The sequence below is a fragment of the Paroedura picta genome, chromosome 13, assembly GCF_049243985.1.
Source record: "Paroedura picta isolate Pp20150507F chromosome 13, Ppicta_v3.0, whole genome shotgun sequence".
Lineage (NCBI taxonomy): Eukaryota > Metazoa > Chordata > Lepidosauria > Squamata > Gekkonidae > Paroedura > Paroedura picta.
Window position 1 is genome coordinate 38,346,308 of NC_135381.1, and position 23,672 is coordinate 38,369,979.

General features: G+C 45.4%; 1 protein-coding gene across 4 annotated transcripts in view; it reads left to right on the forward strand.

Moving 5' to 3' along the window:
* The first annotated feature begins 647 nt into the window (after positions 1–647).
* BRWD3 (bromodomain and WD repeat domain containing 3) overlaps positions 648–23,672 on the forward strand; it is a 77,468-nt gene continuing 54,443 nt past the window's right edge. For all 4 annotated transcript variants that reach the window (XM_077309010.1, XM_077309011.1, XM_077309012.1 and 1 more), the window contains exons 1-11: positions 648–1,135; positions 1,223–1,281; positions 1,413–1,442; positions 2,370–2,429; positions 18,074–18,224; positions 18,637–18,732; positions 19,245–19,405; positions 20,036–20,257; positions 20,899–20,999; positions 22,191–22,261; positions 23,419–23,519. In XM_077309010.1, coding sequence (XP_077165125.1) covers positions 1,093–1,135; positions 1,223–1,281; positions 1,413–1,442; positions 2,370–2,429; positions 18,074–18,224; positions 18,637–18,732; positions 19,245–19,405; positions 20,036–20,257; positions 20,899–20,999; positions 22,191–22,261; positions 23,419–23,519 — 1,095 coding nt within the window. In that variant the 5' untranslated portion in view covers positions 648–1,092. The remainder of the gene's footprint in view (positions 1,136–1,222; positions 1,282–1,412; positions 1,443–2,369; positions 2,430–18,073; positions 18,225–18,636; positions 18,733–19,244; positions 19,406–20,035; positions 20,258–20,898; positions 21,000–22,190; positions 22,262–23,418; positions 23,520–23,672) is intronic.

Below are 23,672 nucleotides of genomic sequence, written 5' to 3' on the forward strand. Positions count from 1 at the left end.
CCTAAGGCGCAGCAGAACCAGAACTGCAAAGACAACCTCCTTTCGCTTTACTGTGGCCCTAAAAAGCCTCACCACAAGAACTGTCCCTTCCCTCACCCCAAGAACTGCCCCTTCCCTTCCTAGGGACCCCTGCACCTGTGTCCAGCCCCCACCCCCACAGTGGCCCTAAAGAGACTCACCCCAATAACTGTCCCTTCCCTTCCTAGGGACCCCTGCACCTGTGTCCAGCCCCCACCCCCACAGTGGCCCTAAAGAGACTCACCCCAATAACTGTCCCTTCCCTTCCTAGGGATCCCTGCACCTGTGTCCAGCCCCCACCCCCACAGTGGCCCTACAAAGCCTCACCCCAAGAACTGCCCCTTCCCTTCCTAGGGACCCCTGCACCTGTGTCCAGCCCCCACCCCCACCCATCAAAGGGCCCGGGCGGGGCTGGGGGTTCCGAGGCTGTTCTGGATCGGAGCCTTCGTCCCGCTCCGTTCTCTGCCCCCGACCTAGGCGGCCCCAACGGCCCCGAACGCGGCTCGAACGGCTGGGCTGCAACGGCGAAGGCTCCTGGTCGGCGCCGCTCGCTGCTGCCGCCGCCGTCGCCATTAGGGCCGTCCCTCCCTGGCTCCTCCGCCCCTTCCTCCGCTCGAGCTGTTCCCCAGGCCCGCCCCAATCCCTCGCTCGCTCCCGGCCTCGCGCCGCCAGGCCCTGCTCCGTCGCCCCCGCGCGGCCGGAGGCTGCCCTGGGCTCGCTCCTCGCCTGCCTCGCTCCGTCGCCCGGGCCAGGCGGCCCCTCGGCCGAGCGGCTGCCTGCCTGCCTGCCTGCCTGCCTCCTCCACCTCCTCCTCCTCGCGCCCTGCGCCCTGCGCGCCTCGCCTCCCCATCCGCGGAGCGCGCCGAGGCGGCCGCCCTCATGGAGCCGGCGGCTCCGGGGCGATGAGCCGGCGTCGCTCCCCGTCCAGCCCGAGCCGCCGCCGCCGCCGGGGCTGCTCTGAGCGGCCGTGAGAGCGAGGGAGGCAAGGCGAGAGAGGCAACCCACCGCGCCCGGGCACCGACCCCTTTCTCCCCCTTCCCCCGCTGCCCGCTTGCACGGGCCTGCGCGCCGAGGATGGCGGACCCCGCGGCGGCCCCGCCGAGCCCGCTGGAAGCCGGTGGGTCTCCCCGTCTCGCCCTCCCGCCCTGGTGCTGCCCCGGCTGCCCGAGCCCCGCCGCCTCTAACGCGCCTTTTCTCCTTGCAGAGCTCTACTACCTGATCGCCCGCTTCCTCCAGGCGGGACCGTGCAAGAAATCCGCCCAGGTGAGGCTGCCCGCCTGGCTGGCTGGGGAGAGGGCGGAGAGCGGGCTCTGGCTTCCCGGCAAGCGCAGGAGGGGCGGGTGGGGAACCCTCCGGCGCCCCCCTCACGCCCCCTTTTCTCTCTCCTGTCGCAGATGCTGGTGGAGGAGCTGGAGGAGCACCAGGTAAAGGAGGGGGGAGCTGTGGGGGAACCGGGGATGGGGGAAGCCCTCCTCCCGTGACTTCTCACTGGCCCATGAAAGGCGGTGGGTGGGTGGGTTGGGGCTCTCCTGCTTTCTCTTGCTTGGAGCTTGGAGCAAAGGTTTTTTTCTTTTTTCTTTTTGGAGGATGTACTGCCTGCTCCTTGAGAGCAAGCTCTAGTTGAGGCTGGGATTGGGTTAGCCTATGAAGTGCCTTTGGGACTTTGCTTGGCTCTCCCCTTCCCCTATTAGGACCTTATGGGTGTCCTCTTCTCCCCCTGCCTCACAATTCCTACTAAAGGATCCTGGGGGCTTTCCCTTGGTTATGCTGCCCCAGTGAAGCCGGCCTGGGGTTCAAGCCCTGCTTTTCTGATCCTCCTGGCAATCTTGAGTCGGTTGCTGCTTTTGGGGGGCAAGCCTACCTCCCCAGGTTGTTGTGAAGATAAGATGGGGGAAACAGCGCTGCCAGCTGCCTTGGCAGAGGAGGGTGCCATCCAAATGTAATTAGTTGTGTCCTGTGAACAAGACTTGAAAAGAGAAAACAATATCCTCCTTTTCTCCCTGGCATTTTGATTGAGGGACGAGATAGGGAACCTCCACTGAGTCAGCGGATGTCCCGTATGAAGAATTACCCTTTAGTGCAGGCTCCTGGTCATGACTGCTTGCTATCCTCCTTTAAGACCACATTTTTATAAACTTTGCATCCTTTCTGCTTTAAACTTCATTTCTCCCCTGTTGTTTTTTTTTTAATGGGGGGGGGGAGGAATAGGACTTGAACTTTTCTTGTTGTGTGCATGTTGCATTGAGGATCAGTGAAGGCTTTACTGGAGAAGGAAATTGGGGGGGGGTATTTATTTCCTCCCCCCAATACACATGCTTTAACTGCTAACCCGCCTCCTTCCCTCCCGGTAGCTGATTCCAAATCGTCTGGATTGGCAAGGCAACGAACACCAGAGGAAATTTGAGGATCTGGTGAGTAAAGACTTACAAACTTTTGCTGGCGGGTGGGTGGGTGGGCGGGTGGGCGGGAGGGGGGAGTGCTTCAATCCAGGAAGGCCGGACGGAACTCGGCCTTATAGGAAAGCGGGATTTGGGGTTTATTTTCAATGTCAATGTTTCCCAAAGAGCCGGCTATTGGGGATAAGCAGGGAGGGTTACTTGAGGGCATTCATGAGAAGGGGCTCTGCTTAGGCCAATGGTGTAGCGCCTATCAGGCTTGAGTTCCGTATTTGTAAATGGAAGTTGCTTGCTGATTGGCTGTAGCTTCCCGAGCTAGGAACCGATAAAAGAGGAGTGTGGTTTTTGCTGCATTAGGAGGGGAACCCTGCTTCCCCTCACCCGCCAAATAGTGTCAGGCACGGGCAGAGAATCTGCCGAGACGGGGGGGTCATTTTTGTTTTCCGCCTTAGACGTTTTTGGGGATTGTTAATGATGGGATGCAAATAAATTCTGAGATGAGCGTTTTTGCTGTTTCTGTTGGGAACCTGAGATGAAGATCATCAGCAGTTAAGAAAAAAAAAGTTTGCAACCTTTAAAGACAGAAAATATCCCAGCTCCCTTGTGAGATAAGAAAAACTGGCTTACACAAAAGTGTGGCCTGGGGTGGCCCTGTTCATTTTTTTCACTGGGTGCTTGTGCAGAATTGAACTCAAAATCGAACCGATGGGATCACGGTTTGGAAGTTATTGTTATGAGAAATGTTACAATACTTGTTCCCTTCAGTTATGGAACCCACTATTGTTGTTGCTGATGAGTTGTGCTCTATTATCCCTACCTTTTGTGTAAAGCCCCCTGAGCCTCGGAAAAGCGTGGTATAGAAATATTTATTGGCTGTTTATTCATTGTATTTGTATACCACCCTCTCCTGAGGCTCAGGGAGGGTTCACATGGAATATAGACAATACACGAAACTTTGTTTCTTTATAATAACATAATATAAATTGGACTGCAACAATATAACAGTGACAATGGCAACCATAACCAAAGGTAACAGTCTGATGAATAATGGTTAGAACAGGTCCATGGTTCACTCAGATGTATGGATTCTTGGGAGGGGGTTCAGGGGCCCTGCAGATGTTGCTGATTCCAGTCGATCTCAACCAAATGCCTGGTGGAGGAGCCCCCTTTTGCAGGCCCTGTGGAAATGTTTTAGCTCAGTCATCATCCAGATCTCCTCTGGGAGCTCATTCCACCAGGTGGGGGCCAGGACAGAGAAGGCTCTGGCCGTGGGCCGGGGATCTTTAGCCAGTTGGTGGTGGCAGAGCAAGAGCTCTTTGGGGGGCACAAGCAGAAAGGCGGTCCCTCAGGTACATTGGGCCCTGACTGCATATGGCCTTAAAGGTAACTATCAGAACCTTTAGCCTGAACTGGAATTCGACTGGCAGCCATTGCATTTGATGGAGGATGGGCCGAACGTGGGACTTCCACGGTGCTACTGTGAGGACCATGGCCGCTGCATTTTGGAAAAGCAGAAGTTTCCAGATCTAGCTTAAGGGCAGGCCTGTGTAGAGCAAGTTGCAGAAGTCCAGTGTAGAGGTGACCGTCGCATGGATCACTGTGGCCAGGTGTTCCGGGGCCAAGTTGGGTGCTAGTAGTTTGGCTTGGCGGAGGTGGTGAAATGCCAGCCACGCTACCTTTGTGATCTGGGCTTCCATTGTGAGGGAAACATCCAGGATCATGCCCAGGTTCCTGGCAGAGTGAACTGCTGGGAGCTGCACGCCATTCTGGGTGGGCGGACATGCTTCTTCACGTGGACCCTTCCTATCCAGCCACAGGACCTCCGTCTTTCAAGGACTGAACGTCAGATGACTCTGCTTGAGCAGACATAATAAAATAAAATAAATAGATATTTCAGAATGCAGGCAGAGGATGCCAAGCTGCTGGTACATGGGAGCAAGCTCCTTTTTTATTTGGCTATGAGATTGGGGAGAGAAATCACCTTCCAAGATGGATTTTAAAATGTGCTATTCTATGTCAGCATATGCTCTGTGTGTATTACTGTGGCTTGATCCACGAAAATATCCTTTTGTAGAAGAGCAGTGACACTGGGGAGCAATGAAGGGACCTCATAAATGTTGGTTGTGGTACAGAGCTGCAAAGAAATGTATAGAAATCTAAATAAATAAATAAATAAATATTCTGAATACTGCTGGGGGGGGGGGAGTTATCTGTCTCTGTGATTACCAAGGCTTGGCTTTTTCTGGGGACAAGCCCTGAAAATCTCTGTCCTCTTATTTTCTCCTCTCACAGGTAAGTGTTGTATAATAATTAGCATTTGTGTGTGCATTTTCCAGTTAATTACATTTTTAAACCAATAGTGCCTGTGAATGGTAAAATACTTTGTTGTAGTGTCCTTGGGTTGTGAAGAGCTGCTTTTGCAATGACAAGCAGCCCAAAGAGCTTCCATCCCTCGCCCGAGGCTCACAGCTTACCTGCTCCTCTTGTGGTAGCTGTTTCAAGGTGTGAACAACCTGCTAGCCACAACTCTTGCCAGGCAAGGGCCTTGTCTGTGTTCCCCACATTAAGAATTAGTGCTCAGAAGAGTCACAGGTTGCATATCGAAAAGCCACGCGGAGTTCCTGAAACATGGGAGTGAACATCACTGTTTTATAACAGTTCCAAGACAGATGGATTTGTCATCTCATGTGCATAGAAACAAAAAGTGTTATTAATGAAGTGTTTAAAAAATATTTCATTTTTTTTATCTTGCCTTTCTCCCTAATGGGAACCCAAAGTCATTTACATCATTCTCCTCTCCTCCATCTTATCCCCACAACAATCCTGTGGGGTAGGTTAGGCTCAGAGAGTGTGACTGACCCAAAGCCACCTGGCAAGCTTCCATGGTGCAATTGCTTGCTCACTGCACTACTCTATAAGTACAGGTTAACAGTTTTGGCTGTAGATTCTCTTTTAATCACTGATCTATGCCATCTGTAATCAATGCTGGGAGATTTGTAACTTGCACTGAGAGGTGGAAATCTGATTTTCTTCTTTTATGTGATGTTTATATGGCGGCTCAAGTGAACTCGAGGAGCTCCAAAAGATAATAAATACTGCTGATAAAATAATCAATATGCCATGCCATTTATTTATGTTGATGATGATGATGATTTGTATGCCAGGTTTTCAGGCCTGCTAGAGGTAGCATTGGTGTGCATAGTACATTACAGCAGGGGTAGTCAACCTGTGGTCCTCCAGATGTTCATGAACTACAATTCCCATGAGCCCCTGCCACTGGCAGGGGCTCATGGGAATTGTAGTTCATGAACATCTGGAGGACCACAGGTTGACTACTCCTGCATTACGGAGTACAAGAGCAAGTCTCTGCTGCATGGAACTTGAAATTTAAAATTTAACCCAAGGAAAACAATAAAGGAGAGGAAGGGATAGGGAGGTAGAGAACAAGTAGGGGAAGATGAAGACTCCAAAGTATTTAGATTTGGGAGAGGCAGTTGAAGGCACATATCATCACAAAGGTGGTCTGGGAGGAAGTATAAGGTACAACAAGAAAGAAAAGGTGGAATCATTCACTGTAGGGGGGGACCTTCATGTCTGAGAATGTCTCAGCTGGAGAGTCAAAAAGTTACTGGCAAGATTACATCAGGGCATTAACAGGAAAAATGGGGGTGACACCATGGGAGCCTTTGAAAGTAAGGGCAGTTGCTTTGAACTGTTCAGTACGAATGCTTGCGGGATAATAAAGATATTTTTTTCTGATACCAGTGTCAAAGAATTTCTGATACTTTTCCAGAGGTCATGTGTAAATTAACTCTGTTATTCTTTATAAGTAATAAAATAAATGCTATGCTATGAGTATACCACTAATGTTAGAACCGTTATGGAACTGAATAGACCCTAATCTTAATAAGAATTGTAGTACATGACAGTGTGTTTCTGGGATGTCCAGAGGAACAGATAACTTTAGAAGGGGATTGGGCAGATTCATGAAGGACAGCCCTGTTCTTGTTGTTGTTATTATTATTATAACAACATTATCATATTATAAACTTCTAGACTGCCTCTCTCCCAATATGGTCTTGAGACAGTTTACAGCAAAATAAAAGCACATTAATAAATGATTTTAGATTTAATGCTAAAAATTTAAATTACTTAAATCAAACCAGCTTTCTGACTAACAACTACTTTAAACCTCTCTGATATTCCAGCCATTTCCCCATTTCCCTGCTCATATTATTATTATTAAAAACCAATATTATGGTATTTCTATCAGTCACATGGAAGAGAGGGAGATGTATGAAGGGCAGAGGGAGGCCCATATTAGATTGGCCTCGTGGAAGAGTGCCATTTTACAGTCCCTGTAGAACTGTAATAGCTCTATCAATGGCTATCAGCCACGATGACTAAAGCAGGGGTAGTCAACCTGTGGCCATCCAGATGTTCATGAACTACAATTCCCATGAGCCCCTGCCAGCAAACGCTGGCAGGGGCTCATGGGAATTGTAGTTCATGAACATCTGGATGGCCACAGGTTGACTACCCCTGGACTAACGGGAACTTCCACAATTCAGAGGCAGTAAACTTCTGAAACATAGTGCCAGGAGGAAATATTAGGAGAGAGTTTTGGCCACTATGCTGTGTTTGTTGGCCCTGTAGAATAAGTGGTGGGGCCAGCATATGAGACAGGGTCCTAGAGCAAGGTGCTGTTCTGATCCAGCAGGGCTCTTGTGTTTATAACATAGTCCAACATACCATGGTTGACTATATGTCTCTTTTTACCACAAATGTGATTGGTAAAAATCACGACTGATAATGTACTGACAGAGCAGCTTTTCAGTGGTCCTGGAGCAGAGTTCTTCTCTCTTGCCCCAGAGGGATGGACCAGAACCAATGGGATTAAATTAATGCAAAAGAAATTCCATCTAAATATCTGGAAGAAGTTCCTGACAGTTAGAGCAGTTTCTCAGTGGAACAGGCTTCCTCGGGAGGTGGTGGGTTCTCCATCTTTGGAAATGTTTAAACAGAGGCTGGAGAGCCATCTGACAGAGAGGCTGATTCTGTGACAGCTCAAGGGGGTGGCAGGTTACAGTGGATGAGCGATTGGGCTGTGAGTGTCCTGCATAGTGCAGGGGGGTGGACTAGATGAACCAGGAGATCCCTTCCAACTCTTTTATTCTATAATTCTCTACTCCACATAAGATCACACTCTCATTAGGGGAAGATAAATGTGACCCTTGGTTGTGTAGTTAGAAGTCGGCATGAATGGGAGATAGGTTGTGGCTTACATTCTTGGTGGAGCGTGACGTGAAGCCATTGTTGTTCATTCAGAATAATGTTATCAGACATGATGGCATTTCTTTTAGATTTTGAAGTTGTGCTTTTCAAAATAACCTTTGGGAAAGGTTGCCTTTGAGGATAGATTTTCTGCTAGAGACTTATAATGATTTTAATAGCAGCTTTAACTGATATGCTTTCCCCTCTAGAGCAGGGGTAGTCAACCTGTGGTCCTCCAGATGTCCATGGACTACAATTCCCATGAGCCCCTGCCAGCGTTCGCTTTCAGGGGCTCATGGGAATTGTAGTCCACGGACATCTGGAGGACCACAGGTTGACTATCCCTGCTCTAGAGATTCTGGAAACTGTATTGTGAGGATGTGGAAAATTCTCTTCAGTATCTTTTCTTTCCTTCACTCTTCAGTCATATTTTGCTTAGGTAGATCAATTGCATTGACAGGTTCGTTTGTTTCTGGGATCAGTTCAATGGCCTACTTTTAACCTAGTGGCCTGGGACCTATGCATTCTGTTCTTTTCTCATGTACTTGAATTTGATGCAATTGTGCTCTGAGTTTTGAAAGAAAATATTTGGTGGGGGTGTCTTGGGTTGTAATCCCTTCTGGATTACTGTTTTCCCAGACCCTCTCAGTGCCCTGGGATATATTGTTAGATATGTATGGGCTTGGAGGTGGGTTTGTTTGTTTTGCAGCCTTATTTGCAAGCTTGGCATGTGATTCCTTGCCTCAGAGTAGGCCTGGGGGCTGCAGATAATCCAGTTAGTGTTGGAAATCCATTCTTTTACATGGGAGTTCTTAGCAGCTTGGGAATTTTAGAATCAAAGCAGAGGAGGCATCAAAGTAACCATGATTGGAAGTCCAGGACATTTTTCTGCTAGGTGAACAACTGCCATAGGGATCTCTGAAGCAGGACTAGAGTAGTGCAAGCAGCAGTTCTGGGGGAGGGTCAGGTTGAGGTAATAGCTAAAATCCTTCTGCCACAGCCCTAGTTGGAGTCTGGGCTCCTTGCAGCTGTTATTTATAAAAAAGAAAGCAACTCATGCTGGAAATTCTGGATGGCTTTCCTCTGCTCTTCTGTGCTGATCTCTTACAAGCTCTTGAACTCTGGAGTATTTTGCACTGATTGGTAAGTGCAGCAGGCAGTTCCATCTATAGTTTCCTCACTGTGAGTCATGACTCTACCAAATGAGCCAAGAGTCTCTCTCACAGGTGAGTCAAGGGACCCCAAAGAGGAACCTAGCACAGGGGAAAGTAGAATCTCTGAGGCTTTATGAGAAATTATTATTATGCCTCTGCTTAATTTGAGAACAGCTAGGAGACTCTGCTTAGTTAATACTATATCTTGCTGTATTTTTACTAAGATTATTCAGGTTTCTGCATTTTATTTTATGTTGGAGGTAGAAAGTAGCATGAAGGTAGGGTGCAAGTGACTCCTGAGAAGTAGAGTTTAGAAATGTATCCCACTTCAAAAAAAAAGTCTGAAAGCCATTTAATTATATTAACTCAAATGTATCCAAATATTAAATTTGGGAGAAGTAGGCTGCTTCTTATAAAAAGCTGATATCCCAATTCATTCATTCATTCATTCATTCATTCATTCATTCATTCATTCATTCATTCATTCATTCATTCATTCATTCATTCATTCATTCATTCATTTTCTTTCTTCCATTTCTATACCACCCTCTCATGAAGCTAGAAGCAATTCAAAATGCAGAAGCTATGGGGAAATGCTGTTATTGTGCACTACTGTGGCGAGACAGCATAATTTAGAGCATTTTAGCCTACTTTTCAGCCACAATTTCCCCCTGGAATTGGTTTTCATTAATTTTAAAATCAAGAAATATAAAATATAATAAAAGATGCTTGGGGAAGTAGTTGTTAGTCGTGTCTTGATTCAGAATGCCTGCAAGGTCCCCTTTTTGTGACTCAGGGATGATATTTCATAACTAGAAAGAAGGGATTCCACAATCGTAGCCACTTTAGCCTGTTGCACCAAAAACAGGAGTCTTGGGGCGCCTTAAAGGCTAGCAAGATTTTATTTCAGTCTAAGTGTTTGTGGGCTAGAGCTCAGATGCAGGGACCCAGGCAAGATCAACCAGTGCTGTATACTTCCTTTTCTCCCTCTGGGTTCAGGAACACTTTGGCTTTGCAGCTCTCTTGCTGAAAGGGTGGGCCGTCATTGAGAGAGCTGCCACAGTCTCTTTTTAATTATTTGAGCGGGTTGAGTGTTGGCCCTGCAGCTGTTTTACGAGACAAAGAGGCTTTATTCCGCTTTCCCCTCCTATATCCATAATGCTTGAGAATCCAGAAGTCCTCGTGTTTAGCTATTAACACCTGTTTACCTGAGCCAAGTAGCTTTTCATTTACATTTTCATTATATATATATCCCGACCTCCTCTCCTGGCTCAGGGCAGTTTACAGAAAACTTTGGAAATCATCATATAGGTAAAAATGTGGCTCGGTACTAACAGCAGGATAACAGCAATAGTTAGAGTAAGAATGATTTTTTCTTAATGAAAACACCTCCCACGTCTAGGGAGGTCTCTGCGAGAGAGGGATTTTAGTCCACTCAGTCCTTGGGATATAATGGGTTTTACGTGTGAGTTTTCTGTGGGTTTTATATTGTAAACTGCCCGAGTCTCTGGAAAGCAGCGGGATATAAATCCAATAAAATAATAATCTTTCCCCCAGAAATACTAGATGTGAGACTAGGCGGTAGTCACCAGGCTCCCACGGGTCCAGAGATATTTTTTCCAGCAATGGCCAAGCCCCTCCAGGAATTCTCCTGTTGAGAGAGGTTGATTACCACCCAGAGGGGGCTGCCTATTCTTGCATCAGTTGTTCTTTTGACTTCTTCAGGCCCTTTCCCCCCAAAAAAAGAAAGAAAAAAGTTTTAAAGAGGGTGTCCTCCTGTCTTTTATTGAAACGGTTGTCCTCTGTAGTGGAGTTGATACATTGTTTAAAATTGATACATTGTTTAAAAAGTGAAGGAAGTTGCTGCAAAAGATCTAATAAGTATCTATTTAGCACTTGCCTGAAATGGTAAGATTTTGCTTCAATGTTACTTCCAAAGTTTGGGGAAGAGGATCTCGGGTGTGCTTATTTGAAAGGCTTGCTGCGTACGTCTTTTTAGCTTGATTCTTGATCTGGTGAAACACAATATAAATGCTGAAGCCAAAAAGGTCCTGGGCTCAGTCCCGCTTGCAAACTGGGAGTTCCCTGTATAGGGATGCCAACTTTGGATTAGGAAATGCCTGGAAATTTGGAGGTAGAAACTGGGGGGAGGTGGAGTTTAGGGAGGGGACGAATTTAAACAGATTATATTCTCATAAGAATCCTCCCTCTGAAGCTCCTGTTTTCTCCAGGGCAACAAACCTCTGTTGCCTAGGGATGAGATCTGGGAGATCTCCAGAAGCAACCTGAAAGTTGGCACCCTTGCACCATTCCTCTCCCAGGTTACTCTTGAAGTATGGAAAACCCTCAGAAAGTATCTGAATGCTAGAAATCTCCCCCTTCCCCTTGTACTTCTTATACTGCAACCCCAGATGCATTTTATGGCATCCTGCTCTACACTATAGTGTCAATTGGAACATCTCTCCCCCCCCCAAAAAAACAAACAAAAACAAAAAAAGCCCAGGGAATATACTGCAAAGGAGAGGGGCTCCATTCTCTTTCTATTAATTTGGACCCAAGCCATTGCTAAAATGGATGGGAAGTGTATTGAATACATAGAAAGGTAGGCCACGAGAAATTTCCTTTGGCTTCAAAAGCCGGTCTCATTTTTCAGGCTTTGGGGTTCTGTATCATAATGACCATTTTTTAAAAAAAATTCTGCCTCAAAGCCTAATACTAAACTGTACAGTTTCTCATAATTCTATTAAATCTGTGATTAAAATGTTGTAGGGTATAAAATGTTAAAATATTAAATCTGTGATTAAAATGTTGTAGGGTATTGGCAGCCCTGACTGCTATCTCCATAACAAAATGCTAATCTGTAACCCTAAACTACCCAGTTTCTCATAATTTTATGATAGTTTTATTTAAAAACTCATTAAATTGAATATTGGAACTAATTTAGAAACAACTTGTAAATAAATTAATTAATCTATTACCTCTCAGTGGTGTAAAGTTTAATACTTAGAAAAAGCAATGACAAGAATTCCATGTATGTGTTGTGATGTCATACAGCAAAGCCTGTTCTAATGAACAGAGTTTGAGCCCAGTGGCATAGAAGCTTCTTGGCTTGAGCTAGTCTCACACTGTTAGCCTAAGAATAAAATGGAATGGAAGATAATGATGTACGCCACAAAGCTCCCTATTGGGAAGAAAACACAGGGTCAAATCCATGCCCATGTATCTCCAAATTTTGGAGACACACCAGTTAAGAAGAACATTTTTAGTAGCTCGCTTAAACTATCTTTCCCTCAAATGTCACCCGAGGTAGATTTTTGAAGATCCCTCTTCAAGTGAGATACTGTTTACATGGATGTAGTGTCCCTGACACGTTGCACCATATATTTCTGGTGTGTCCTAAGTTTGATGTATATCATCGCCCGTTAGCTAATTTATCTGAAGAAATTGAAATTCAGTTGTGTTAATGAGAAACACTGGATTAAAATGATACTAAATGTGAGGGACTCAGCAATTATTATAAAAGTATCAAAGTTTTTACTGGCAGTTTTAAATGAAAATCTTTTACGATAGATTTTACATCTGGAACTGTTTGAAATTTTCATTTTATGCTTTGCAATTTTATGCCAATAAAGGTACTCTGAGAACACAGGGTATAAACGAAGAAACCAGTGGTGAAAAGTTTAGACTATTGGCCTGAGATTCATGGGTTCTGAACTTCACTCTGTGATGACACTCACTGGGTGAACTTGGGCCTCTCAGGTTATCTTATTCTAATAATCTATATACAAAGTTTGTTGCTAAGATAAAATGGAAGAGAGGAGGTCTGTGCACAATGCCATGAACCCTTTGAATGCAGGGCAGGATAAAAATGAGACAGAGGAGCATATTGGTGACCAGGAGTTCCTGTTTCTCTGTGCCTAGTCTTTAACCCCTGATGGATATATCCATCTTGAATCCATTTCCGGAACCTTTTCCCAGAAAAAGAGCAAACATTCAGCCCAGAGTGCAGGTGTTGTTCTGTTCATGACACACAGGAGATCAGTTTGCCCTTCTTTGAGATTGCCAGGCCTCTCCTGGAGGCGGGCATCTCTAGCAATGTGTGAAAGTCAAATGTAGTTGTGAGTGGGGTGGGTCTAATAGGTAGGTCAATTTTGGAGGGTGACACAGGAAGGGGCCTGGGAACCCCACCCTAATAGGAGGGTGACACAGGAAGGGGCCTGGGAACCCCAGTTCTTGTGATGGGAAAGTGCCAGTGTGCATATTATTATTATTATTATTATTATTATTATTATTATTATTATTATTATTATTATTATTATTTCGATTTATTTCCCGCCACTCCCAAATGGCTCGTGGCGCGTTAAAAGCTATAAGGTAAAGGTATCCCCTGTGCAAGCACCGGGTCATGTCTGACCCTTGGGGTGACGCCCTCTAGCGTTTCCATGGCAGACTCAATACGGGGTGGTTTGCCAGTGCCTTCCCCAGTCATTACCGTTTACCCCCCAGCAAGCTGGGTACTCATTTTACCGACCTCGGAAGGATGGAAGGCTGAGTCAACCTTGAGCCGGCTGCTGGGATTGAACTCCCAGCCTCATGGGCAAAGCTTTCAGACGGCTGCCTTACCACTCTGCGCCACAAGAGGCTCTTCTAGTGGCGCGTTACAGTGTCTTAAAACCCCATTAAAACTCCCATTAAAAGACTTTAAAATGTCACAGCATGGCGACACAATAATAAGATCCCCTTCCTACCCTCCTTCCTAAAAAAGGAACACTAATAATATAAATAACGAATAAAATAAAATGCTTGTTAAATAAGAAGTTAGTTTCATTTTTGTACGTCCAATATGCTGAATAGCCAACCTTTCCTGAGCAAAAGAAGGAAGTATTCGTCTCAGCTGTCAGGCAACCATCTGTTGGCTGTTCCACCACTCAGAATGGTCCGTCTGATGGTGACCAGAACCCAAGCCTTTTCCATTGTGGCTCCAGCTCTCTGGAAGGACCTTGTTTCGAGATGGAGGGGCCCTCCTTGGAGATCTTATGGACGCCTATATGTTTGCCAGGGGTTTTGAGGGAGTTTCAATTGGAAGGCATCTTTTAAGGCAGGGAAGGGCATCGATTTTTGTTTTAATGTTTGTTTCCAAGCTGCAAATGTTCTCAATAATGTAAGTTTCCTTGAATGACAAGGAATGGGGGAATAGAAATGTTTTAATAAATAAACGAAGATTACCCTGCAAGTTTCTGTGATGGAATGAGGATTTGAAGCTGGGTTGCCCAGTTCCTAATCCAGTATTTAAACTGTGCTGGCTTCTCACCAGGCAACATTGCCTGATCTCATGAAGTAGCCTCTAAGCATAACATCAAAACATGCTTTGGGAAGTTTAGCTGTGGTTTGACCTGACATCAAATTGACAATCTGTGGCTCACAATCTTTTGGAAGGTCTGATGTGGAAGTCGGGGTTTGCAATCTATGATGAACAGAACTACAGAGGTTCTGACGTGCTGAGACAATGGGAAGCAAAATGAAGAACTCTAATATGTGATTTGCCTGTACTAAGTTGTATGCCTCTTGTGGTGCAGCGTGGTAAGGCAGCAACATGCTGTCTGAAGCTGTCTGCCCATGAGGCTGGGAGTTCGATCCCAGCAGCCGGCTCAAGGTCGACTCAGCCTTCCATCCTTCCGAGGTCAGTAAAATGAGTACCCAGCTTGCTTGCTGGGGGGTAAACGGTCATGACTGGGGAAGGCACTGGCAAACCACCCCGTATTGAGACTGCCATGAAAACGCTGGAGGGCATCACCCCAAGGGTCAGACATGACCAGGTGCTTGCACAGAGGATGCCTTTACCTTTACCTTTAAGTTGTATGCACAAATGTGAGAAGTTGCCTTATACAAAATGAGATGAGACTAGTGATCCATCAAGGTCATGTCCTGTCTATTTACACTGGTCTTGGCTCTGCAGGGTCTTGCACAGAGGTCTTCCATAGCTTTGGCTTCCCAGTTTTCTTGATTGGCGATGCCAGGGGTTGAACTCGGGACTTTCTGCATGCAAAGCCACTGAGCCATGGTCTCTTCTTTGCATTTTAAATTGGATTAAAATTATGGTTTACACATTATTATGGTTGATGAGTCTGAAATGAGCCATAGTTAGAAATTTCTGGAATTCGAGACCTAATGATTTTTTTCCTGAAACTGGCTGTATATCCACAGTTACACCTTAACCATACGATTGCCATTCGCAGCACCAGGGGAAATGAGCTTTTCTCCCACTCTTTTATATTTTATTGTGAACCGCCGTGAGACCTTTTGGCGAACAACAGTATATAAATCTAACTATAAATAAATAAATAAATAAATAGTTTTAGGTGTTGTTTTTACTAAAACACTGAAACAATAATGAGAAGTTAAACACTTGGGGAATCCAGGGATTAAACTGCCTGTCCCTCCCAGCTGATCCAAATAGTGCTGTCCTTCTTCTCAAGGCTTTTGTCCTGCTACTACCTGGCAAGCTGGCCTTTTTAATGCAAATGTATTGCATTCATGCCCTGCATGTTAGTACACATGTTCAGGTGTGGAGAGAACCAAAATGGAAAAGGGAGGACTGGTGTTCTACTTCCCTGGGTGCACAGGAGGAAGAAAATGAGCTTCTTTGCCCCTGCCCTTGCTGTGATAATGTCAGCACTGTGCAGTCTTGTGCTCCATGGAGATGTTGAAGGCTTCATTTGCCAGACTGGTATTGTGGTACACCAGGCTTCTGAATTAATGTGACTTTCTGATTTACCCTGAACTATAGCTCTGTGAGCAAGAGCCTCTTGTGGCGCAGAGTGGTAAGGCAGCAGTCTGAAAGTTCTGCCCATGAGGCTGGGAGTTCAATCCCAGCAGCCGGCTCAAGGTTGACTCAGCCTTCCATCCTTCCGAGGTTGGTAAAATGAGTACCCAGCTTCCTGGGGGGTAAACGGTAATGACTGGGGAAGGCACTGGCAAACCACCCCGCATTGAGTCTGCCATGAAAACGCTGGAGGGCGTCACCCCAAGGGTCAGACATGACTCGGTGCTTGCACAGGGGATACCTTTACCTTTATAGCTCTGTGAACTAGGTCACCCACTGAGAGTGCTGAAGTTAGGTTGGTAGAAGGTGAGGCACACTGAAACAAAAAAGCCTAATTTTACTTATGCATAGATGAGGTCTAAACTGGCCAAGAATATGAAGAACAAGGGATCTTGGGATTATAGTGGACAAAAATATCGACCCGGTGTGTGGCAGCAAGCTCCATGCTGTGAATTATTAGGAAAGGAGATGAAAATAAAAAATAAAACAGCCGTCATAGTCGTGTCCACATGTAAAGCAATGGTATGGCCTCATTTGGAATAATATGCACAGCTGTAGTCCCTGTTTCTCAGAAGGGTACTCAAGGGTTGAAACAATCTTCCTACTAGGAAAAGCAGAAGAATCTGGGACTTTTCAGTTGGCCTGTGCACAAAAAAGTATTGTTTTGAACCTGAATCACACAAAATCACACCTCACTACATTTTTGAACTTGGCTGAATCTGAAATGGGAGGGATTTAAAGGGAAGAGGGCAGTATGACTATCATTATCTGTTTTTAGGTGTGCTCCCTTTAAATCGCATTCCCCACCTTTGGAAGCAAAGCTGCCTGTGAGGTTAGAGGGGAAGACTTAAACCCCTCTCCATCTTCACAGGCAAAGCTGTCCGTGAAAGTAGGGAGAGCTTCTAAAGGGAGCAGATGGCATGCCTTATAGCTGATTATGACAGGTGTACTGCTTGGGAGGTATTTAAAGGGTGTGCTCTTGTCATTAATCAGGCTGAATCACAATTTGGCCACTACTGATTTGGACCGTTTAAATGCAAGTGATGGGCAGTTTGGCTTGGATAAATCCAAAAAGTATCCGAATCGGCATTGATTTGGGTACTTTTCAGCTTGTCCCCTTCTTAGTTTAGAAAACTTGGAAAGCATACAAGTTGACAAATTTCTGCATGGTCTAGAGAAAGTGGATAGAGGGAGCTTTTTCTCTCCCATAATACTAAAACTTGGAAGCACTTAATTTAAGGGCAACAGATACTGAAAAGAGGACGGGAAATACTTCCTTACTTGACAACTAATTAATGAGTGGAGTTCCTTTCCGAAAGACAAGCATAGATGGCTTTAAGAAGGAATTAGATTGATGGAGGATAATGCCCATCAGTGGCTACTAACCGTGGTAATGAAAGGGCACCTCCAAGCCAGCATCAGCCTTGGCCTCGGTGCTCTGTTGTTGGCCCTCCAGCAGTCAGTTGTCACTGTGTATGACAAGATGTTAAACAAGATAAATTACAGATGCAATCCCAACAGGGCTCTTACATTCTTAGAAAGTAGATCCAGTATGCTTGGACACAAGAAGAAAAATCACATGGCTTCAATAGTGATGCCGATATTTGACAGCTCTTTGAATTTTTGTGTTAGGTGTTTTGAAGCCCTTTATGGGGGCAGTGGAAAGTCACACCTGACTTATGGCAGCTCTGGGTTTTCAAGGCAAGAAGCATTCAGATGTGATTTGCCATTTTTGTAGCAACTCTGGGCTTCCTCGGAGGTCTCCTAACAAGATCAGGCTAGCCTGGGCCATCCGGATCATGTTCCCTACATTAAAGAGCCATTTTTCCATTTTGGAGCTAGTTAAATTGAGGTAATTAGAGCCTCTTGTGGCGCAGAGTGGTAAGGCAGCCATCTGAAAGCTTTGCCCATGAGGCTGGGAGTTCAATCCCAGCAGCCGGCTCAAGGTTGACTCAGCCTTCCATCCTTCTGAGCTCGGTAAAATGAGGACCCAGCTTGCTGGGGGGTAAACGGTAATGACTGGGGAAGGCACTGGCAAACCACCCCGTATTGAGTCTGCCATGAAAACGCTAGAGGGCGTCACCCCAAGGGTCAGACATGACCTGGTGCTTGCACAGGGGATACCTTTACCTTTAAATTGAGGTAAAGGTTTTTAAAACTAGCTTTTCGTATCCCGGATCCATGAATATATTGTAAAAGAACATGCCTATGCATGCCTCAGTCTGGTCAGTTCCTGGTTAAGAGACTGCCTGAGAATCTTATGTATGCCATCTTGAATTCCAGATTGGAGGAGTATATGAAATAAAAAATAAATGAAAACTGCTAAAGCATACAGAAAATCAGTGTATTCCCAATCTACCCTCAGAAGAAAAGGGTTTACAAAGTGACTCTTTGTGTCTTGAATTCAGGTGGTAGCTAATGCACACATCCCTCCAGTGCACCTTCTTAAAATCTGTGAGCGGATTGGACCCTTGTTGGAGAAGGAGATCCCGCAGAGTGTACTTGGGGTGCGAACTTTACTAGGAGTAGGACGGCAGTCCTTGCTAAGGGCTGCAAAAGGTGAGATGCACATCATATATAAAAGCTGAACTTTTCTTTATATTAGATTTTAAGATTAACATCCTCCTTCATGCAGGTTGTTAAGGTGATATACAAAACATTACATAGTATAAAAGAGACAATGCATAAAGGAAGTAATTAAAGATAACTGATTTTTCCTTTATCTTAAATGATTTTATCTACATATATATGTTCTTTCTGTTGTTCTTTTTGTTAATAAGAAAATTGACAAATAAGCAGATATAAAACACAGTGTTGTTTTATGTTGGGAGCTCAGTTTTTTTCCCCATTTCTTGTTTTTGGAATATCCAAAGATGCAAATTGGAAAGCTGCGGGTGGGAAAGAGCCGCTGTTTATAGATCTTGATGTATATAGTTCTGGCAGGTAAAGCCAATTCATCTTGTTCCCACAGACTGCAGAAACGCACGGAAAGGCTCAGCCTTTGCAGCTCTGCACAGAGGCCGGCCTCTTGCACTACCTCTGAACTGTGGGAAACCACCAAATGTGGGTAAGGAAGAACTTGCTGAAAATCCCAAGTTTATGCATTGATGTCTCAGCAATTGGAACCGGAAAGCAGCCTGCGATTTTAGTCACTGAAGAATACCAAAATGCGGGGGAGAGTTGTTATTTCTTTCACCACATTCCTGTTCTGCCTTGAGTTCCAGTTTTCTGGTTAATAGTTTGATAGTTCATAGCGTTAGGAATAAAAGACCGTTTGCGCCTGCCATTTTTTTGAAGCGCCACAAGCAGCAATTTTTCAGCAGTGGCCCGATGGCAGGCAGAGACAGCTCCTCTGTGGGTTTTTCCTCGGACGATGATCCTCCAGCCCCTATGATGCCAACTGATGACTATGCCAACATGGCTGGTCTGGTTTGGGCTGTTGCTGCCGGCAGGGCCTGCGAATGACAGTGAGGCATCAGGCATCTGCAGTGGCAGGAGGGATCTGGCTGCCAATGTGAGCTAGGTTCCAGTCGGTCCAATTCAGGCGGGTAAGCGCGTGTGTGTTTCCTCCCCTTTTAGTCAATCTCATCTGTGCCAGGCCTGTAACTGCATACGGACGTTTCAGCCATTTGTTCCCAACTGCCTTCTACCAGCACATCAAGCTGCACAAGAGGATTCTGGGACACTTGTCTGCAGTGTATTGTGTTGCATTTGATCGCAGCGGACGGCGAATTTTCACAGTGAGCTGATTTCAGTTTTGCTCTTGCAGTGCCTCCAACTCTATTTCTGCCTAGGAAAAAAAAGAAGGAATGTGCCCCCCAAGAAGGCAATACATATGATTTTGCAGTCGGTCCTCTCGAATGGGTGCTTTTTCAAAAGGGATGTCTGCATGTTGTTATAAGCAGAGTTACAACTTCTATATCCATTGAAACGACTGTTCTCAGAAACATGGGGCTGTTTAGGATGGCCCTGTTAATGTCACTTTTAAATTATATTTCACATTGTGCTGGGGCAGCTGCTACTTCTCTCTGCGAAAACCCAAGCCTGTTTTTTCTAAATGGCCTTATAATTTGTAATTTATTCCTTTTGGAATAAATTGATACCCAAAGAGGGCCCAGAGTGACTTAGTTTATTGATACCCAAAGAGGGCCCAGAGTGACTTACTTCATTCTGCCCTCCTTGTGCCTAGGAAGCTTTCATGGCAGAGTGGAGATGAGTTCTCCCAGATCCTAGTCTAAATACTACACGTGCTGTCAGGAGGAGCAGCATAAAATGGTGATCAGTGCATACTGCATATCTGCATGTGGATAGTGGAAACGGCGACGCTTCTGTTTGTTTCACCTTGGGTTGTGTTTTGAATGAACCTCTAGGGCTCTGATGATTACCTGGTGAAAATCTGGGCTACAGATGATGGACGTCTGCTCTCCACACTCCGAGGACATTCAGCCGAAATTTCTGACTTGGCTGTTAATTACGAAAATACACTACTGGCTGCAGGCAGCTGCGACAAGGTGGTCCGAGTTTGGTGTCTTCGAACTTGCGCGCCTATCGCTGTGCTCCTGGGCCACTCAGCTTCAATTACTTCTATACAGGTGAGGCAGGCAACTGGCTTTCTGCTGGGTTCTGTAGCTGATTAGCAACAAGGCACAGGACTGCTTGTATCTGGTCCAGTGTTAGAACCCTTCCTTCCTTCCTTCCTTCCTTCCTTCCTTCCTTCCTTCCTTCCTTCCTTCCTTCCTTCCTTCCTTCCTTCCTTCCTTCCTTCCTTCCTTCCTTCCTTCCTTCCTCTTTCTTTACCCCTTTTCCTTCCTTCCTTCCTTCCTTCCTTCCTTCCTTCCTTCCTTCCTTCCTTCCTTCCTTCCTTCCTTCCTTCCTTCCTTCCTTCCTTCCTTCCTTCCTTCCTTCCTTCCTTCCTTCCTTCTTTCCTTCCTTCCTTCCTTCCTTCCTTCCTCTTTCTTTACCCCTTTTCCTTCCTTCCTTCCTTCCTTCCTTCCTTCCTTCCTTCCTTCCTTCCTTCCTTCCTTCCTTCCTTCCTTCCTTCCTTCCTTCCTTCCTTCCTTCCTCCCTCCCTCCCTCCCTCCCTCCCTCCCTCCCTCCCTCCCTTTCAGTGAATGATACATTTCCAGTTGTGATTTCTTTTATCACAAGGGTGGCAGGTGCTACATTTTATAAAAAGTTTGAGAAACTCATATGGCCTACTTAACAATAACCTGTTTTTTAATTATTTTTGTAGTTTTCTCCTGCCGGAAAAGGAATAACTCGATACCTCACTTCTACTGGTGCTGACGGGACAATCTTTTTCTGGCAATTGGATTTGACGACAATGAAATTTAGGTAGGTACCTCCTTGTGGATGCCCCACTCATCCCCTTTGTTAGGTCAACTTATTTTGATGACCTGCTGAGTGTGGAAGTGCCTGAACAGACAGATGACTGGGAAAAACTTGAAAGAGGACAGACAGACAGTCTTGAAAGAGGAAGAAGGGCTTACATATCTTAATTTTGGAGTGGGCAACTTCTAAGAGCATATTCTTTTCCATTGTTGTATTTTTTTTAATTAAGAGTTTGGATGGGGAACTTGGATCAGTGTCACTGTAACAACAGTGATTTCATCAGCGAATTATTTTATAGAAAGGGGAGTGATCCTATGGTGGGTTCAAGAGCCCCCGGGAAGCGTGCTATATAAATATAATTAATAAATAAGAAGGGATAATTCCAGAGAGGCAGCTGCATTAGTCTGTTCTGGTTTTCCATGAGCCACAGCTGGCTTGGTCAGATGCTTGGAGTGGAAATCTATCTGCTGCATGTACTATGCATCTGACTTACAGAACCTGATGCTGGAATACATTTTGTCAGACTTAGAGGTGCCACTAGTCTCCTGATTAATCCAGGATATCATATAGTTTATCGGGCTTTTTGACAGTGAATGGGATGTCCTAATCTTGAAGGTCACATGTTGGGTTTCTGTTCAGCCAGAAGATTTTGTGTGCGATAGTTGCAGGTGAAAGGGTAGAAGTGGGCATTAATCTGACTGAGATAAGTCGATACAATAGGCTGGCAGTTCTCTCTGAAGCATTTTGTGACTTTGGGTGGGGGTATTAGAGGCTTGGCTATTGTGTTCAATACATGCTGCAGTTCTGGGAACTGGAACGTCTAAATCTGTGGCTGTGTCTGTTTTGCAAGCTGCAATTTCTCAGTTTTAAATATCAGCATGCAAGAATTTGCCCAGAAATCCATAGATGCAAATATCATTAATGCTAACTAGAGGTCAGGCTACTGCAGACCCTGTTTATGGTTAGCTTTGTTTTTAATTCACTGGTGCCAATTAGGGGCATCCTCTCAATGTTTTCTTTTGCAAAATACTGATAATCTTATTGAGGTTGGGGCGGGGTAACTTTTCCAGCATGTTAGGAGCTGAAGGTTGTTACAGGATGCAGCTACATGCTGCAGATATGAATTGTTACTATGAATTGTTACTTTGGGTGCTACAATAAACCATGCACTTTTTTTGCTACATTTTATTTCAGGGATCAGCCAGTTAAATTTACTGAAAGATCAAGACCTGGTGCTCAGATATCTTGTTCATCTTCCAGCTCAGGTATGTACATGTCTTCCAGTAAGAGGAACCTACCTAAGGGTTAGGTAGGAAAGATTGTTCCATGTTTTTGTTAGAAGAGGTAGCATTGCTTTTGAAAAACAAGCCACTGGATTTTCTGGGAACATGGCCATCTTGTAAAAGATTTCTCAGTGAAATCAGTATGAATTGATAAAAATTACTGTAAGGTAGGAAACTTGCTTACTTGATTGCTTTTAGGAAAGGCCTATAGGCGGAAGGATAATCCTCAGGTTAATAGTACCTCCATGTAGTGTACAGTTGCCTAGGTGGGGCCTGGCGATCTCCTGGTGTTACAATTGATCTCCAAATGGCAGAGAGATATTATCACTTTTTAATTAACAGAGTGCAAATGTTCTCAAAATCTCCAGGTTTCCCAAAAGGAAAAATGCACTCCATAATAAAAGTTTCATTTCCTTGAAATGTATTTTGTAAAGTGAGTGATGATGGCATAAGCAGCACCACGGAGAGCCCATAACCAGCTGAGGCAGCTGCACTGATTGCCAGTTGCCAGTTGAATTCTGGATCAAGTTCAAGGTTTTGGTTTGCCCTTCAAGGCCATTCACAGTCTGGGCCCAGTGTATTTGCGGGACTGTTTATGCCCCCCCCCCCCGGCAGGGCCTTGTGTTCTGCAGGGTCAAATGAGTTGGTGACTTCTGGCCCTTGTGCCTGGCCTTGTGCCTGGCCTCGATCAGGGCCTGGGCTTTTTCAGCCCTGGCCCCCTCCTGATGGAAGGAGCTCCTGGATCAGCTGAGGGTCCTGATGGAGCCATCACAATACTGCAGGGCCTGTGAACAGAGCCCTTCTACCAGACACTGGCCTTAGGGTGGATTGAGAGAGATCCCCCTCCCCACCCGTGCTCCAATGATCGACTCCCTCATCTCTGATACAGAGAACAGCCCGGCTGAGGGCTTGGTGGGAGGCGTAGGGAGGGATCTTTTGGGGTGGTTGAGGGAGGGTGGGAGGGGGTTCTTAATTATGCTTTTATTGTTTTACTGTATTTTTATTGCTGATGTGAGCTGTCCTGAGCTAGCCAGCCTAGGGATGGCAGCAGCATTAAAGTTTAATAAATAAGTAAATAAGTAATGCTCACGGGATGAAATGTTTTAAAAGTTGCTTGCTTTTTGTTTTCATGTCCATAGGTGGCATGTTTATTGTAACAGGGAGCACTGACCACGTGATCAGGATATATTACTTGGGCTCTGAATCACCAGAGAAAATTGCTGAGCTAGAATCTCATACGGTAAGAAGAAAACTGGGAAGATAGTTATTATTTACTTTTTAAATTTTTTAAAAATCCTTTCTCTAGGGAGTTTTAAGTGGCATACATAGACCCCTCCATTTTATTTTCAAAACAATCTTTTGAGGCAGATGAGGCTGTGAGTGTAAATGACTA